This window comes from Mobula hypostoma, chromosome 9 (assembly GCF_963921235.1).
Source record: "Mobula hypostoma chromosome 9, sMobHyp1.1, whole genome shotgun sequence".
In the NCBI taxonomy this organism is placed as follows: domain Eukaryota; kingdom Metazoa; phylum Chordata; class Chondrichthyes; order Myliobatiformes; family Myliobatidae; genus Mobula; species Mobula hypostoma.
The window spans coordinates 5,328,255-5,345,674 of NC_086105.1; the positions used below are offsets into that span (position 1 = coordinate 5,328,255).

Genomic DNA, 17,420 nt, shown 5'->3' on the forward strand with positions numbered 1-17,420 from the left:
CTATAATTTTTTTTGTTTCTCGCGCCATTCTCTGTAAACTCCAGAAACCGTTGTGTATGAAAATCCCAGGAGGTCAGCAGTTTCTGAGATACTCAAGCCACCCTGTCTGGCGCCAACAATCCTTCCATGGTCAACGTCACTTAGATCACATTTCTTCCCCATTCTAATGTTTGGTCTGAACAACAACCAAACCTCTTAACCATGTCTGCATGCTTTTATGCATTGAGTTGCTGCCACAGGATTGGCTGATTAGATATTTGCATTTACAAGCATGTGTACCATAAACTACTCTGCCATTCATTTTCGGGCAGGCATTCACAGTAGATACAAATAAATACAATGGAATCAATGAATAATTACACACAAAGATGGACAAACAACCAAAGGAATACGAACTGTGCAAAATAAACACTAAACAAGTAATAAATAAATGATACTGAGAAGATGAGCTGTAGAGTCCTTGAATCAGTTCAGTGTAGAGTGAGTCTCACGCTAGTGCACGAGCCTGATTGTTGAACTGTTCCTGAACATGTACCCAGCATTTAGAGCACTACAGCACAGAAACAAGCCCTTAGCCTGTGCCAAACTATTATTCTGCCTGATCCCATCGACCTGCACCAGGATCAGAGCCCTCCCATCCACATACTTATCCAAACTTTTCTTAAATGTTGAAATCGAACCCATGTCCACCACTTCCACTGGCAGCTCGTTCCACACTCCCACTACATTCTGAGTGAAAAAGTTCCTCCTTATGCCCCCCCTTAAACATTTCACCTTCTGCCCTCAACCTATAATCTCAAATTCTAGTTCCACTCAACCTCAGTGGAAAAAGCCTGCTTACATTCAACCTATCTGTGCCTCTCATGATTTTGTATACCTCTATCAAATTTTCCCTCATTCTCCTGCACTCCAAGGAATAAGGTCCTCACCTATACAACCTTTCCCTATAATTCCGGTCCTCAAGTCTTATATCTACTGCCCTGTCTTCACCATTCCTCATGGTCACCTCTTCAAAGAAACTTAATCAAATTCATGAGACATGATTTCTCAGACGCAAAGTCATGCTGACTATCCCTAATCAGTCCTTGCCTGTCTAAATGCAGGTAGAGCCAGTCTCTCACTGTCCTATCTCTGATATTAGACTCTGGTCTGTAAATGCCTGATTTGACCTGGCAGCTCTTCTAAAATTAAGGCAGAGATTAGAGCCCTTCCAGTTTTCTGGTACTTCTCCAACTAACCAAGTATCAGCAGAGCAGCGCTATTTTGGAAAAATATGAATATGGCCAAGATGGTCATTCATTGTCTAGGCGGCAGACAGTCAAGGTTCTGCCGGAGCAGATTGTCTTTCTTCCTGGATTACATCTGTTCCCAGATGTCCCTGGAGAAGGAGCACGTGGTGTTCTTGTGGATAACTGGGGGGATATTCAGGACCAGTGGACACCACAGAATGCATTCCAGATGGCGATCACCAAGACCTCAACGATGGAGCTGGTGGAAGATGATGAGACATCACAACGGCAGTACGGCAGTGAAGGCAGAGAAAGACTGCAGTGGTGAAGGGTCCCCCGTCATCTTACATTCCAGGCCATTGATCCTGACCCCGATCTGTCAAGGACTGTGTGGTGACTGCCCAGGAATCAGCCTCCCCACATTAAGCAAAGTCACATACAGGCGTTCTCCATTAAGAGAGTCCACTCTAACATCCCAGATTAAATCCAATGGCAATGAGCAAGTGGCGAAGGGGCCTGGATTGTGAGGTTTGGAAGATGTGGAGCCCAGATTGGCCTCTACAGCCATCTGAAAACCTATCAATAGACAACCTTTTAACCAAACTTGTTTCATACTTGGCTCAAGCGATCACACTACTACAAGGATAGTGATGCTTGTGTTAAAATTTGAAAATGAAAATGATATGTATCATGAAGCACTGTAATACTTCACATTGTATAAATTTCACTCAGAGGGTTGTACGAGCGGTGGATAAAGGTCCAGTTGTGACATTTAATAGAAGTTTGAACAGGTACATAGATGGGAAGGGTTTGGAGGAGCTATGGTCTGGGTGGAGGTTGATGGGACTAGGTAGAAGATCAGGTCAGCATAAACTAGATGGGCCAAAGGGCCTTATTCTGTGAGGTAGGATACATCACTATAGATTCTATGAAACACCTGGATTCAAGTGCACATTAGCTTGAGCATGGGAATACATAGACCTGGCCAGGGCTGTACGCAGCCCTAGGTTCTGTTGCACATGTGCAAGACTGGATTAGTGCATACAGTACCAGCTAGGCTGCATATGAAGAACCAAAGATGATGTAGCATTTACATTGAAGTCATTGGTACCCAGGTAATTCAATGTAAACTACTAGAGGATACAGGTGGGACCAGAATAGTCCTCACAAATCTCTCAAGGCTATTCAGTTTGTCTTAGGATGGACATTTTCTTCAGCCAACAAGTCAGCGGAAGACTTAACGTGTATTGAGCCAATTATCACACAGGGAGCACTTAGCCAACAGTAATCACAACAAAATTTGATTCTAGTTTTGAGAGAGAGAAGAGTGAGTCAAAAATAAAAACTTGAAGTAAAGGTCATAAATTTTCACCAGAGAAATTAGGCAGGAAATGATCATAAGGATAACTGTCATAAGAAAAAAATGATGCATGGTTAATTGTCACATAGATAATGAAAGTATTACATCAGCATTGCCTCATAGATAATCATGGCTTTATATAAATAATCATTGCATGGAAAAACATCCAATTACATGCATAATTATTGTATTACAGGGAGATCATATTGTTTTGATAATTACTGTATAGATAATTACCATATGCTACGGATCATTACTACATGGATAACTATTGCACAGATAATTACTATGCAGAAAATTACTAAATGGATAATTACTGCATTACAAAGATAATTAGTGCATGGATAATTAATGAACATGCTGATTAATAAGAATCTAAAGCAAAAAAAATGCTTAAAACTTTAAATGAAAATGCAAAACATTGTTCTGACATCATCTGAGAAAAATGACATTACTGCTTCACATCACTGACCCCTTATCAGGATTATCCTGGCCCAGTATGAGGCCATTCACACCATCAAATCTATGCTAGTTCCCTGTAGAACAATTGATTCTACCCAATTCCCAAGCTTGTTCCTCATTACCTTGCCTTCTTTTGCACATTAGTTGTCTGTCAGTCTTTATGTATATTTTTTAAGTAAATTCTATTGTATTTATTTGTTTTCCAGTAAATACCTGCAAGAAAATGAATCTCAAGGTAGCATATTGTGACATCCCTCCCTACCATTGGTAGTATCTACAGGAGGTGCTGACTCAAGAAGTCAACATCTATTTTCAAAGACCGTCACCATCTGGACTGTGACATCTTCTCACGGCTACTAATGGGCAGAAGGAACAGAAGCCTGAAGTCCCACTCCACCAGGTACATTGTTATATATGTTATACTTTCCTTCAACCATTCAGTTCTTGAACCAACTGGCACAGCCCTCATCGTTATCTGAGTAATACCTACACTATGACCAGTTTGACCACTCTGTACTATAGTGGACTTTATAAAGACCAGAGATTTTGCAGACAGTGGAAATCCAGGATAACCCTTGGAAGTACTCAGCAGGTCAGGCAGCATCTACGAAGAGGAATAATCAGCCAACGTACGGGGTAAGATCCTTCATCGCGACTGTTCATCAACATTGACTGTTTATTCCTTTCCATAGATGTCACCCAACCTGCTGAGTTCCTCCAGAACTTTGTAAGTATATAGTGACATATACGTACTTCAATAATAAATTCACTTTGACTTTCCAGTGTTTTTTTTCTCCTTTCATCTGCCTATCCAATGCAGTTGAAAGGATTGATTGATTTATTTGATTCCCTCCACGGAGTGAGTTTCTGGTCATCATTGCTCACAGGGAAAATGTTTTGCCTCAGAATCAGAATTGCAAATTAATTATCATTGACTTACCTCTCCTTTGCCCGTTATGTTGCTGGCATTTAGGGCAGTAATGAAGGTCCTCTATCTCTGGTGGTGTTCATGGCTTCCTTCATTGTGTCAGTAGCTTCCTCTCAGTTCTCACTCCCGTCGGTCATGCTAGTCCCGGGTAGAGACTCAGGAATACCATCGCACTCAGATGCAGAAGGGTTTCCATAACAATTTTGTTTGACCAGTCTTGATTGTTAGCACTGAGCTAATCTCCCGAACCTGAAGAACCAGTGGCCTACTCTTAGACCGTTCTCTACCCTTTGACCTGTTTGGCATAACTGATCCTACCAAACGCCAAAGCACAAGGCCCTGACTCCAGCCAACATAGCTCTCCGGGTCATTGAGGCACACAAACCTCCAAACCACAATAACATTGTGGTCCACTTGGAGGAGCATTGACTTATATGTCATGAAAATTGTTATATTGCGTCAGCAGTAGAGATAGAAAGACAGATGAATACTTTATTGATCCCAAAGGAAATCACAGTATCACAGCAGCATTACAGGTGCTCAGATATATAAATATTAGAAGAGAAGTAAGAAAGATAAAAAACTAGTTACCTCAAACAGTCTAACAGGAGGAGGTCATCACTTCCCCGGTATAGGTTGACTCATTATAGAGCCTAATGGACGGGCGCTAAGAGTGACCTCATATAGCGCTCTTTGGAGCAGCACAGTTGTCTGAGTCTATTACTAAAAGTGTTCCTCTGTTCAGCCAAGGTGGCATGCAGAGGGTGAGAAACATTGTCCAGAATTGCCAGGATTTTCTGTAGGGTCCTTTGTTCTACCACAGCCTTCAGTGTGTCCAGTTTGACTCCTATGACAGAGCCAGTCTTTCTAATCAGTTTATTGAGCCTGCTGGCATCACCTGTGTTGATGCCACTGCCCCAGCACACCAGCACATAGAAGACTGGACTGTCGCCAACAGACTGGTAGAACATGTGAAGGAGAGGCCTGCGTACTCCAAAGTCTCCTTAGGAAGTAGAGGCAACTCTGGCCCTTCTTGTACACAGCCTCCGTGTTGGTGCTCCACTCAAGTCTGTCATCCAGGTGCACCCCCAAGTACCTGTAGGTCCTCACCACATCCACGTCCTCACCATCAATAGTAACAGGGAGCAGTGCAGGCTTAGTCTCCAACACCATCTTTGTCTTACTGATGTTGAGCTGCAGATGATTCAGCTTCAAGTACAGTACAGTGCAAAAAATAAAATTACGATAAATTACATAATAAATAGTGCAAGAAAAAGGAATAATGAAGTACAGCTCATGGTCCATTCAGAAATCAGATGGTGGAGTGGATGGAGCTGTTCCTAACTCATTTCACGTGGGGTCTCAGCCTCCTGTACCTCCTTCCCGATGGTAGTAACGAGAAGACGGTATATCCCGGATGGTGAGAGTTCTTAGTGGTAGATGTTGTTCTTTAAGATGTCCTAGATGGTGGAGAGGCTGGTGCTCATGAAGGAGCTGGTCGAGTCTACAACCGTCTGCGGCTCCTTATAGCAGCATTGGAGCCTCCATACCAGGCTGTAATGCAACCGGCCAAAATGCTCTCCACTCTACATCTGTACAAGATTGCAACTGTCTTTGGTAACATTTTGAATCTCCTCAAACTCCTAATAAAGTAGGTATGCCTTCTTAGTGATTGCATAAGTACGTTGGGCTCAGGATGGAACCTTAGCGATGTTGACACCCAGGAACTTGAAACTGCTCACCCTCTCCACCGCTGATCCATCAGTGAAGGCTGGGGTGTTACCCTCGACTTCTCTTTCGTGGTCCAGGATCATCTCCTTGGTCTTGCTGATGCTGGATGTGAAGTTGTTATTGTGACACCTCTCAACAAGCTGATCTATCTCACACCTGTACCCTATCTCGTAACCATGTGTGATTCTACCAACAAGAAAAGGTTTAGGTGAATGTTTTGGAGAGGGTGCAGAAAAGGTTTACCAGGATGCTGCCGGGATTAGAGGCTATGAACTATAAGAAGGGGTTGGACACCTGCGTCGTTTTCTCCAGAGCATCAGAAGCTGAGAGAGGCTAGTGAGAAGGGTAAAAGTATTAAGAACCAGAGGTTACATATTCAAAATGAGAGAGGAAATGTCTAAAGGAGATGAGTGGGGCAAGTTTTTTACACAGAGAGTGATGGGTGCCAGGGGTGGTGGCAGAGGCAAATACAATAGAGGTGTTTACGAGGCTATTAGACAGCCATGTGAATATGCAGGGACTGGAGAGATGGGGGTCATGTGCAGATAGGAGCAATCTAGCTTACTTCAACATCGTGTTCAGCACAGACTGTGGGCCGAATGGCCCGTTCCTATGTTGGACTGTTTTACATTTGATGTTCTATCCTCTACTCCAAACCTTAAACCTGTGTTTGCCAGTTGTTGACCCATCCACCAATGAGACCACTTTCTCCTCAGGTGCATTAGTGTCCCTCAAAGCATAGAGTTTTCATTAAATCACCAGAATTAATCAAACCATGAAGCAGCCCGGTAGTGTAGCAGTTAGCAGAACACTATTACAGCATCAGCGACCCAGGTTCAAATCCCATCACTGTCTGCAAGGAGTTTGTACATTCTCCCTGTGACCCCATAGATTTCCACTGGGAGCTTCAGTTTCCTCCTACATTCCAAAGATGTACGGGTTGTGGGCATGCTTACGGGTTGGCCCTGGGAGTATGGCAACTCTTGCAGGCTGCCCCCAGCACAGTCTCGGACAGTGTTAGTTGTTTTGTGCAAATGACTCATTCCACTGCATGTTTTGATGTTTCAATGTACATGTGACAAATAAATGTACAGTATCCCTAATATTTAAGATTTCAGGATCCAAATATGTTTCACCAAAAAAACCTGAGCTTAATAAAAAACTTTTCAAGATCAAAAGGGGGAGATGGTGTTGCTGGTAGAGAGAGGTGATTACCTCCACCTGTCAATCTGTTAAAATTAAAGCTTCAAAGATTCAAAGTTCACTTATTATCAAAGTTTGTAGGTAGTGTACAACTCTTGAGATTCATCTCCCACAGCCAGCCACAAAACAAAAAAAACATGCAACTCGTTCAAAGAAAAACATCAAGCCCACAGCGGGCAGGAAAAAGGGAGAAAATTGCACAACACACACAAAATGCTGGAGGAACTCAGCGGACCAGGCAGCATCTATGGAATAAAGCACAGTTGACATTTCAAGCTGAAACCCTTCAGCAGGCCTACTGAGTTCCTCCAGCATTTTGTGTGTGTTGCTTGGATTTCCACCATCTGCAGTTTTCCTGTTGTTTGTGAACAAATTGCACAAATGGCAAAAAGAAGTGGAAAACACAGAATATATGACACCAGATCACAAAGTCACCGAAAGCATCCAGGTAAATCCAATGGGTATTTGCTTTGCTGAGGCCACGTTTGGAGCACTGAATACAGAACTTTGTCTCCTTGTTTAAAGGAAAGACCATAAAGCACCATTCACTCACACCATCACCAGAGTAGCACCAGCTTGTACCGTCTGGAGCAACTCAACAGACAGACAGCATCTTCCAAACCCACCATCTCTACCAGCTGGTAGGCCAAGGCCAGCAAAAGCGTGGGGAACACTGCCCCTGCAAATGCCACCCAACTCACACACCAGCCTGACTTGGAAATAGTCTATATCACCATCCCTTCACTCTCACTAGGATTTACCAGGATGCTGCCCGGATCAGAGAGCTTGCCTTGTGGGAATAGATTGAGTGAGCCTGGCCTTTTCTCTTCGAAATGAAGGAACAGGAGAGGTGACTTGATAGAGCTGTATAAAATGCTAAGAGGCATAGATTGACTGGGAAGCCAGAGACTTGTTGCAGGGCTAAAATAGCTAATATCAGGGGCATAATGTTAAGGTGATTGATAAGGGGGGTGTCAGAGGTATTTTTTTTACACGGAGCGGTGGGTGCATGGAACACCTGGCCAGGGATGGTGATAGAGACAGATAGGCTTGGGATATCTAAGAAACTCTGAGACAGGCACATGGATGAAAGGATAATAGAGAGTTATGTGGGGGGTAGGCGGCGTGGAAGGTTAGACTGATTTTACAGTAGGTTAAAAAGTTGGCACAACATTACGGGCGGAAGGGCCAGTACTGTCCTATAGTGTTGTGTGTTCTATATTGTAAAATGAATCTCAAGGTAGTATAAGTAAGATATACATATTTTGATTGTAAGTTTTAATCTGGCTTTATGATAGCATGGACTAGAGGGGCCCAAGGGCATGTTTCCATACTTGTGAGCTGCCAGAGGAAGTAGCAGATGTGGGTTCCATTGCAACATTTAAGAGAAGTTTAGATAAGTAGAAGGGATATAGAAGGCAACGGTCCAGCTGCAGGTTAGTGGGTCTAGTCAGATTAATAGTTCAGCATGGACTAGATGGGCCGAAGTGCCTGTTTCCGAGCTGTGGAGTTCTATCTCTCTGTGCTCACATGGTTTATTACTTTATCTACCAGACAGACCAGAAATCCTCTCTTACTTACGGGGTTGTGAGTCTGCACCCGATCCCACAGTCGAACCCTGCTCACAAAGGTGAAGTAGTGTGGTCCGGCCTGCAAACGACAAATTAAACACGTCTCACGTTCCAGCTCACTGATGCAGACTGGCCAAGTGCAGACATGTGAAGCCCACCGGAACATTCTGTTCCTGGGAACTTCAGTCCTATGGTTACTCAAACACAACATTCACTCTGACTCTAGTGTACAGGAGAAACAGTCCAATGTTAATGTAGAGCAGGGACAGGGGATCAGGATCAAATTTAAAATCACTGGCATATCATGACATTTGCTGTTTTGTGGCAGCAATACAATGTACTAGTCATAGTCATAGTCATAGTCATACTTTATTGATCCCGAGTGAAATTGGTTTTCATTACAGTTGCACCATAAATAATAAATAGTAATAGAACCATAAATAGTTAAATAGTAAAATGTACATTATACCAGTAAATTATGAAATAAGTCCAGGACCAGCCTATTGGCTCAGGGTGTCTGGCCCTCCAAGGGAGGAGTTGTAAAGTTCGATGGCCACAGGCAGGAATGACTTCCTATGACGCTCTGTGTTGCATCTCGGTGGAATGAGTCTCTGGCTGAATGTACTCCTGTGCCCACCCAGTACATTATGTAGTGGATGGGAGACATTGACCAAGATGGCATGCAACTTAGACAGCATCCTCTTTTCAGACACCACCGTCAGAGAGTCCAGTTCCATCCCCACAACATCACTGGCCTTACGAATGAGTTTGTTGATTCTGTTGGTGTCTGCCACCCTCAGCCTGTTGCCCCAGCACACAACAGCAAACATGATAGCACTGGCCACCACAGACTCGTAGAACATCCTCAGCATCATCCAGCAGATGTTAAAGGACCTCAGTCTCCTCAGGAAATAGAGACGGCTCTGACCCTTCTTGTAGACAGCCTCAGTGTTCTTTGACCAGTCCAGTTTATTGTCAATTCATTTCCCAGTTATTTGTAATCCTCCACCATGTCCACACTGACCCCCTGGATGGAAATAGGGGTCACCGTTACCTTAGCTCTCCTCAGGTCTACCACCACCTCCTTAGTCTTTTTCTCATTAAGCTGCAGATAATAATAGAAACTATAAATTACAGTAAGTATATATAAACAGAATTTTACAGGAGCACCATTGAGAGGGTCCTGAGAAGTTGCCTCTCCATCTGGTCTGGGAGCAGTTGAGCATTGGACCAGAAGTCCCTACAAATGGCTGTGAGAACAGCTGAGAGGATCATGGGGTCTCCCTACCATCCATCGGGGACATTTATCAGGACCACCTCGTGCACAGGGCCCTTAGTATTATCAAGGATCCCACCCATCCACCCAGCATCCTCTTTGACTTTCTACCCTCAGACAGGAGACTCTGATGCATAAAGACAAGAACAGTGAGGATGGGAAACCGTTTCTTCCGTCAGGTCATTAGGCTTCTGAACTCCCTGCCGCGTCGCATCCAAACTGACACCGGTTACTTTGTTCTGTACCCTGCAATATTTACTTTATGCACTTTACTTTGTTTATTTATGTGTGTTTCATCTGAAGATTTCATCCTTACTTTCATAAGTTATCTTGTGTAATGTGTGTTATATATACTATAGAGTGGGCACATGGCCAAATGGTTAAGGCATTCGACTAGCGACCTGAAGGTCGTGAGTTCGAGCCCCAGCCAAGGCAGTGTGTTGTGTCCTTGAGCAAAGCACTTAATCACACATTGCTCTGTGACAACACTGGGGCCAAGCTGTATGGGTCCTAATGCCCTTCCCTTAGACAACATCGGTGTCGTGGAGAGGGGAGACTTGCAGCATGGGCAACTGCTGGTCTTCCATACAACCTTGCCCAGGCCTGTGTCCTGGAGAGTGAAGACTTTCCAGGCGTAGATCCATGGTCTCGCAAGACTAACAGATGCCTTAATATACTACAGTGCTTTACACCCTGGTTTGGAGAAACGTTGTCTCGTTTGACAGTATATACGTATACAGCTAAATGACAATAAACTTGACTTGACTTGATGTATATATAAAATTAAATTAAACAAGTAGTGCAAAAAGAGAAGTAAAATAATACTGAGGTAATATTCATAAATTCATTGTCCATTCAGAAAACTGAAGGCAAACGGGAAGATATTGTTCCTGAATTGTTGAGTGTGTGTCTTCAGGCACCTGTACCTCATCCATGATGGTAGCAATGAGGAGAGGGCATGTCCTGGGTGATGGGGGTCCTTAATGATGGACGCTGCCCTTTTGAGGCGTCGCGTTTTGAAGATGTCCTGGATGTTGGGATGACTAGTGCCCACGATGGAGCTGGCCAAGTTTACAACTCTCTGCAGCTTTATCCGATTCTGTGCAGAGGCCTCACCATACCAGATGGTGATGTAACCAGTCAGAATGCTCCCCACAACTGTAGAAATTTGCTAGAGTCTTTGGTGACATACCAAATAATCTCAAACTCCAAATCAAGGATCAACTTTATTCTCCTTATACATATACCTATAGTCCGAATTTGCTGTGGTGTGATAGTCAGGGTGTGACTTGCAGCAAAAAACAACAGTGTACAACAATTATAAAAATAAATATTACCTAAAAACTAAAGTTAGAGCTTAAAGTACAAATTTAGACTAAAATGTGCATTCATTTGGGATGTTTAAGAAATGTTTAGATAAGCACATGAATGTGATGGAAACAGAAGGATATGGACATTGTGGCAGGAGAGTTAGTTGGCCATTTGATTGCTAATTTAATTGGTTAGGCACACCACTGTGGGCCGAAGGGCCTGTTCCTGTGATGTCCTGTTCTGTGGTCTGAAGACATGAATAGCAGCATGTATTTGCAATTCAAAATTCAAGATTATTCAATGTCATTTCTCATACTCAAGTGCAGGGAGAATCGTTACTCTGGATCTGATGCAGCACAAAAAACAATTAGATAAAGAACACAACAATAATAATAAAAACACACAGAAAATATAAATACATAAATTAGCTTATATACATAAATTGATTGTATGTCCATAAAGTGATGCCAGGCTGTACAGGAAATAATAAAGTAGTGATAATGTTGGTCAGCCTTACTTCTTGATGGAAGTAATAGATTTTGAGTCTGGTGGTCCTGGAGTAGATGTTACCTAACTCCTCCCTATGGGAGTGGGGCAAACAGTCCATGGGTGAAACAGTGTAAGCAGCATTATACAATGTGGTTTAAAGCATTTACGGTATAGTACAGTGACTGAGATAATAGAGGGGAGAGCGAGGGGGCTAAATAAAGGGTTGATCAGATTAACTGAGGGAAGAAACTTTTAAGATGGTATGAAGCGTTTGTTTGTGCCACCTTAGAATAGTGGGCAGCGCATGGCATGGTGGGTAGAGCCAGTGCTCCTCAGTACCGGAGACCCAGGTTCAATTCTGATCTTGGGTGCTATCTGTGCAGAGTTTACACGTTCTCCATGCATTGATTTCCCCCTTCCTACAGTTTCCCCAAGGTGTGTGGGTCAGTTAACCACTCAGTCTGAGTGGTCCCTAAGTGATAGATTTATTGAGTTTATTTATTTAGAGAAACAGCAAATCCAGCCCTTCCAGCCCAACGAGCCACACCACCCGCCCAACAACCCACTTATTTAACCCTAGCCTAATCACAGGACAATCTACAATGGACAGCTAATTAACCTACTAACTGGTATGTCTTTGGAATGTGGGCAGAAACCAAAGCACCCAGGGAAAACCCATTTTGGTAGAATGTCAGGTGATGACGAGAGGGCATACAGGAGTGAGATATGCCAACCAGTGGAATGGTGCCACAGCAACAACCTGGCACTCAACGTCAGTAAGACGAAAGAGCTGATCGTGGACTTCAGGAAGGGTAAGACGAAGGAACACATACCAATCCTCATAGAGGGATCAGAAGTGGAGAGAGTGAGCAGCTTCAAGTTCCTGTGTGTCAAGATCTCTGAGGATCTAACCTGGTCCCAACATATCGATGTAGTTATGAAGAAGGCAAGACAGTGGCTATACTTTAATTAGGAGTTTGAAGAGATTTGGCATGTCAACAAATACACTCAAAAACTTCTATAGTTGTACCATAGAGAGCATTCTACCAGGCTGCATCACTGTCTGGTATGGAGGAGCTACTGCACAGGACCAAAAGAAGCTGCAGAGGGTTGTAAATCTAGTCAGCTCCAGCTTGAGTATTAGCCTACAAAGTACCCAGGACGTCTTTAGGGAGCGGTGTCTCAGAAAGGCAGCATCCATTATTAAGGACCTCCAGTACCCAGGGCATGCCCTTTTCTCACTGTTACCATCAGGTAGGAGATACAGAAGCCTGAAGGCACACACTCAGCGATTCAGGAACAGCTTCTTCCCCTCTGCCATTCGATTCCTAAATGGACATTGAATCTTTCGACACTACCTCACATTTTTTAATGTACAGTATTTCTGTTTTTGCACGTTTTTAATCTATTCAGTATACATAATTTTGAAATTTAGTTGTTTATTGATTATTATTATATTTATTATTTTTTCTTTCTTATTTATTATGTATCGCATTGAACTGCTCCTGATAAGTTAACAAATTTCACATCACATGCCGGTGATAATAAACCTGAGTCTGATTCTGATTCTGTATTCTTGGGGAGAACTTACAAACTCCTTTCAGATAGCCCTGAAACTGAACTCTGAATTCCAACACCCCGAGCTCTAATAGTATTGTAATATCTGCTACGCTACAGTGACACTCCGTTAGTATTCATTTTAGGAGGGCTAGAATATAAAAGCAAAGATCTAAAGCTGGGGCTTCATAAGACAATGGAAAGATCGCATTGAGCAGTTTTTCACCCCTTGTCTAAGCAAGGATGTGCTGGCCTTGGAGAGGGTTCTGGGAAAGTTCAGGAGAATTATCCTGGAATGAAAGGGTTAACATATAAGGAGTGTTTGATGGCTTTGGGCCTTTATACACTGGATTTAGAAGAATAGCAGGGATGGGGGATGTATCATTGAAACCCATCGAATACAATAGACAATAGGTGCAGGAGTAGGCCATTCGGCCCTTCGAGCCAGCACCACCATTCACTGTGATCATGGCTGATCATCCACAATCAGTATCCCGTTCCTGCCTTTCAATATTGAAAGGCCTTTATAGAGTGGACATGTTTCCAACAGTGGGAGAATCTAGGACCAGAGGGCAGAGCTTCAGAATACAAAGTCCCTTTAGAACAGAGATGAGAAGGTAATTCTTTAGCTAGAGGGTGGTGAATCTGTGGAATCCATTGCTACAGACAGCTGTGGAGGGCAAGTCATTGGTTATATTTAAAGCAGATGTTGATAGGTTCTTGATTAATGAGAGTGTGAAAGATAGTGGGGAAAAGGCAGGAGAATGGTGTTGAGAGTAACTCAGTCGTGATCAACCGTTTCCATGACGACGTTTCAATGTACAGGTGATAAATAGAGGAATCTGAATCTGAATTTTTGCCTCACCTTGGTCTTAAATGGGCAACCCTTAAAGCATTGGTCCATACTTCTAAATTCTCCACTTTACATCCACCCAGTCAAGCATCTTCAGGAACTTCTGTTCAAGCACTCTCACTCCTATCGCCCATGTCACCTAATTGTGTCCAACCAGCTTCCATCAGAGACCCTGCTCAACCCAGATACAGATGTAGTAAATCTATCCAACTTGGCGGCCTCACTACCTGGGTGAGCACAGGTAAAGATTATTTTTAATTGTTACACATACATTGAAGCATCGAACAAACAGTGAAATGCATTGGTTGCATCAACAATCAACACGGTCCGAGGATGTGCTGGGGGCAGCCCGCAAGGGTCACCGCAGTTCCTGCGTTGACATAGCATATCCACTGCTCACTAAGCCCCAACCAGTACGCCTTTGGACAGTGGGAGGAAACCAGAGCCCAAGAGGAAACCCACACAGTCATGGAGAGAACATGGGAACTCCTTATAGAAAGCAGCAGGAATTGAACTCCAGCTGCTGTCACTGTAAAGTGACTGTGCTACTCTGATGGGAGACAACAGTGGGCCGTGGAATAAAGGGAAGGAGATGGGGTGGTTAGGATTGGGTGATGGGTAGGTCATGAGGGCGGAGGAGGGATAAGAGAAGGGTTTTGGGGCCAGAGGGATAAGGTAAAACAAAGAGGAGGGGGAGGGAGGGGACAGAGGAGAGAGGTTACCAGCAATTAGAGAAATCGATGTTGATGCCATCAGGTTGGAGACTACCAAATGAAGTATGAGATGCTTTTCCTCTAACCTGGCCTCGACATGGCAGTAGAGGAGGCTGTGGACAGGTATGTAACTGTGGGAATGGGAAGTGGAATTAAAATGGCTGAGCAGCGGTAGAACTTGGCTGTTCTAGCGGATGGGGCAAAGATGCTCAACGAAGCGATCCCCCAATCTACGTCAGGTCCCCTGCCGAATATTGAAAGCCCTGAATAGAGTAAATCTGGAGCAACGCACAGCCTGTGGGGCAAGGGGCATCTGTGGGAGGGAGAGGGGTGGAGGAGGAGAATCTGTCAACATTTCGGGTAGATTCCCTACATCAGAACTGCTTGATCCAGTCAGTCCCTCCAGCTGTTTGCTTGTTGACCCACTTACCCCAATCTCATTCAATTCCCCTCACATTCCATACGACCATAAGCCACAGGAGCAGGACTAGACCATTCATAGCTGATTCAATACCTTCTCTAACTCCATTCTCCTGCCTTTTCCCCATAAGCTTTGAAGTCCTTACTAATCAAGAAACTATCCACCATTCTCTGGCTAAGGAAATTCCTCCTCAACTCTGTTCTAAAGGGACGTCCTTCTATTCTGAGGCTGTTCCCTCTGGTTCTACACTTTTCCATGATTGGAAACGTCCTCCCCACATCCAGATCCAGATTCAGATTGACTTATTTATGACATGTACATCGGAATTAGTTCCTCACTGCACCTTGTGGCACATCGGGTGGCAACCTTCCCAGTTCTTTACCATTTGTCTGTTGTCATCCCAGGCCGAGTAGCTGGCTTGACACTCGGACGGAAAGCGTGCAAGGAGCCGGCCGGATTCGAACCTGGGACCACTCACCTCGAGGTCCAGTGCAGATGCCACTACACCACCAGCCAGCTATGTACAGCAAAACATGTGTCATTTGCGCAAACAGACGAGGAAATGCTAGGGACAGTCCACAGATGTTGCCACGCATTCCGGCGCCAACATAACATGCCCTTCTACTCGATCTAGGGCTTTCAATTGATTCAATTTGAATGATTGTTCCTTAATTCACCCAAAAATGGCATTATAAATTAATCATAATTATTTAACTTAAGTGAACGACAGCCTATTAATGGAAGCTGACAGCCGAGAGGGAATTAAACATCAGATTGGAGGTACTTGGGAAAACAATTACCTCGTTGGAGCTAATCAGCTGCTGGAGGCAAAGGCTGGTGTGTTTAGAACAGACATCACACAGGGGGAGGATATACAGTGACAGATAGATAAGGAACAGCTATACCGAGAGAAAATAACAAGGATAATGGTAATGGAAAGCAGCTAATCAAACAAGACGGATCTCCAGTGAAGCACAATAGTGCTTTTTCATAAACAAAGGCTCGGGCAAGGTTGCTGGCGGTAGATAGCACGGATAGTTCTAGTTAACATTTAGGATGGTGATGGCAGATGGTTTGTAATGGGGAGGGTTTAATGGTTCAGAGCCCTTACAAAAACACGCACAAGTGGCCTGCTACAATACATAAAGGCACCCGAAAGCTCAAGAGCAGATTGTCCGGCAAGGCACTCGACAAGCAAAGATGTAACAGGATGCTCAAGTGTTGGACTCAGAAACTCTCGCTTTCTGGCTGACTATGTCCGTGAGATTAGATGCAGAGTGATTAAATCCACCAGCAAAACTCAATAACGGGAATTAAATGTAACCTAATTCTCTGCTCATTAGTAAAGTTTAACCATTTGAGTTCACTGACTACAGAGGTGGGGGGGGGGTGGTGGTGTGAGAATAATTCCAGGAGACACCAACACAAGAGGTTCTGCAGATCCTGGAAATCCAAAGTAACACACACAGAATGTTGGAGGAACTCAGCACCTACAGAGAGAAATAAAAAGTTGATGTTTTGGGCAAAGAACCTTAAGCAGGACTGTAGGAAACAGTGGTTTGGTTAAGAGCTACACCTTCCAAAGCTACTGAGAGGAGTTTGTAAAGTTCAAAGTTCAAAGCAAAGTCATTATCAAAGTACCTATAGTATGTGTCACCCTAAGATTCATTTTTTTCTGGGCATTCACAATAGAAACACAATGGAATCAATGAAAAACCATACAGGACAAAGATGGACACAAACAATCATTGTGCGATAGACAGCAAACTTTTCAAGTACAAAAAGAAAAGAAAAATATAATAATAATATTAAATAAAGACATAATGTGCTCAAAAATTATAATAAGCAGTGACAGGGTAGACAATCAGAATCTCATTTTGCAGAGTGGAAATGTTAATAACTAGAGGACTTGGCTTTAAGGTGAGAGGGGGTAAGTTTAAAGGAGATCTGAGGCAGAAGTTTCTTTTTCATATTGGAATGGTAGTTACCAAGAACAGGCTGGCAGGATGGTAATAGAATCAGTTACGAATGTGGTGCTTAAGTGGGTTTTAGCGAGGCACACGAATATCCAGGGAAAAGAGAAAAGATTTTGTTTCATTTGGCATTTTGTTCAGCACAAGCGTTATGGGCGAAGAGCCTGTTCCTGTGTATACTGCTCTATTCTACACACTTTGCTCTAAAGACTTACAAGAAGGTTTTTTTTAGTTAAGGACCCCAACAACTTCAGTGTTTCCCTGGAGACTTTACATAAATTAAATACTTCCAAAATGTTAGGCGGAAACATTTTCCAGGGGTTGGGAGATATGTGAAACCAGC

At 43.5% G+C, this 17,420-nt stretch overlaps 1 protein-coding gene across 9 annotated transcripts in view; it reads right to left on the reverse strand.

Annotated features, from left to right (window-relative positions):
- Window positions 1-17,420, reverse strand: part of LOC134351471 (uncharacterized) — a 191,333-nt gene that overhangs the window by 159,892 nt on the left and 14,021 nt on the right. For 8 of the 9 annotated variants that reach the window (XM_063057657.1, XM_063057652.1, XM_063057654.1 and 5 more), the window contains exon 2: window positions 8,495-8,563. The exons of the other annotated variant lie outside the window; for it this stretch is intronic. In XM_063057657.1, the coding sequence (XP_062913727.1) occupies window positions 8,495-8,563 (69 nt within the window). The remainder of the gene's footprint in view (window positions 1-8,494; window positions 8,564-17,420) is intronic. 9 annotated transcript variants of the gene reach the window in all.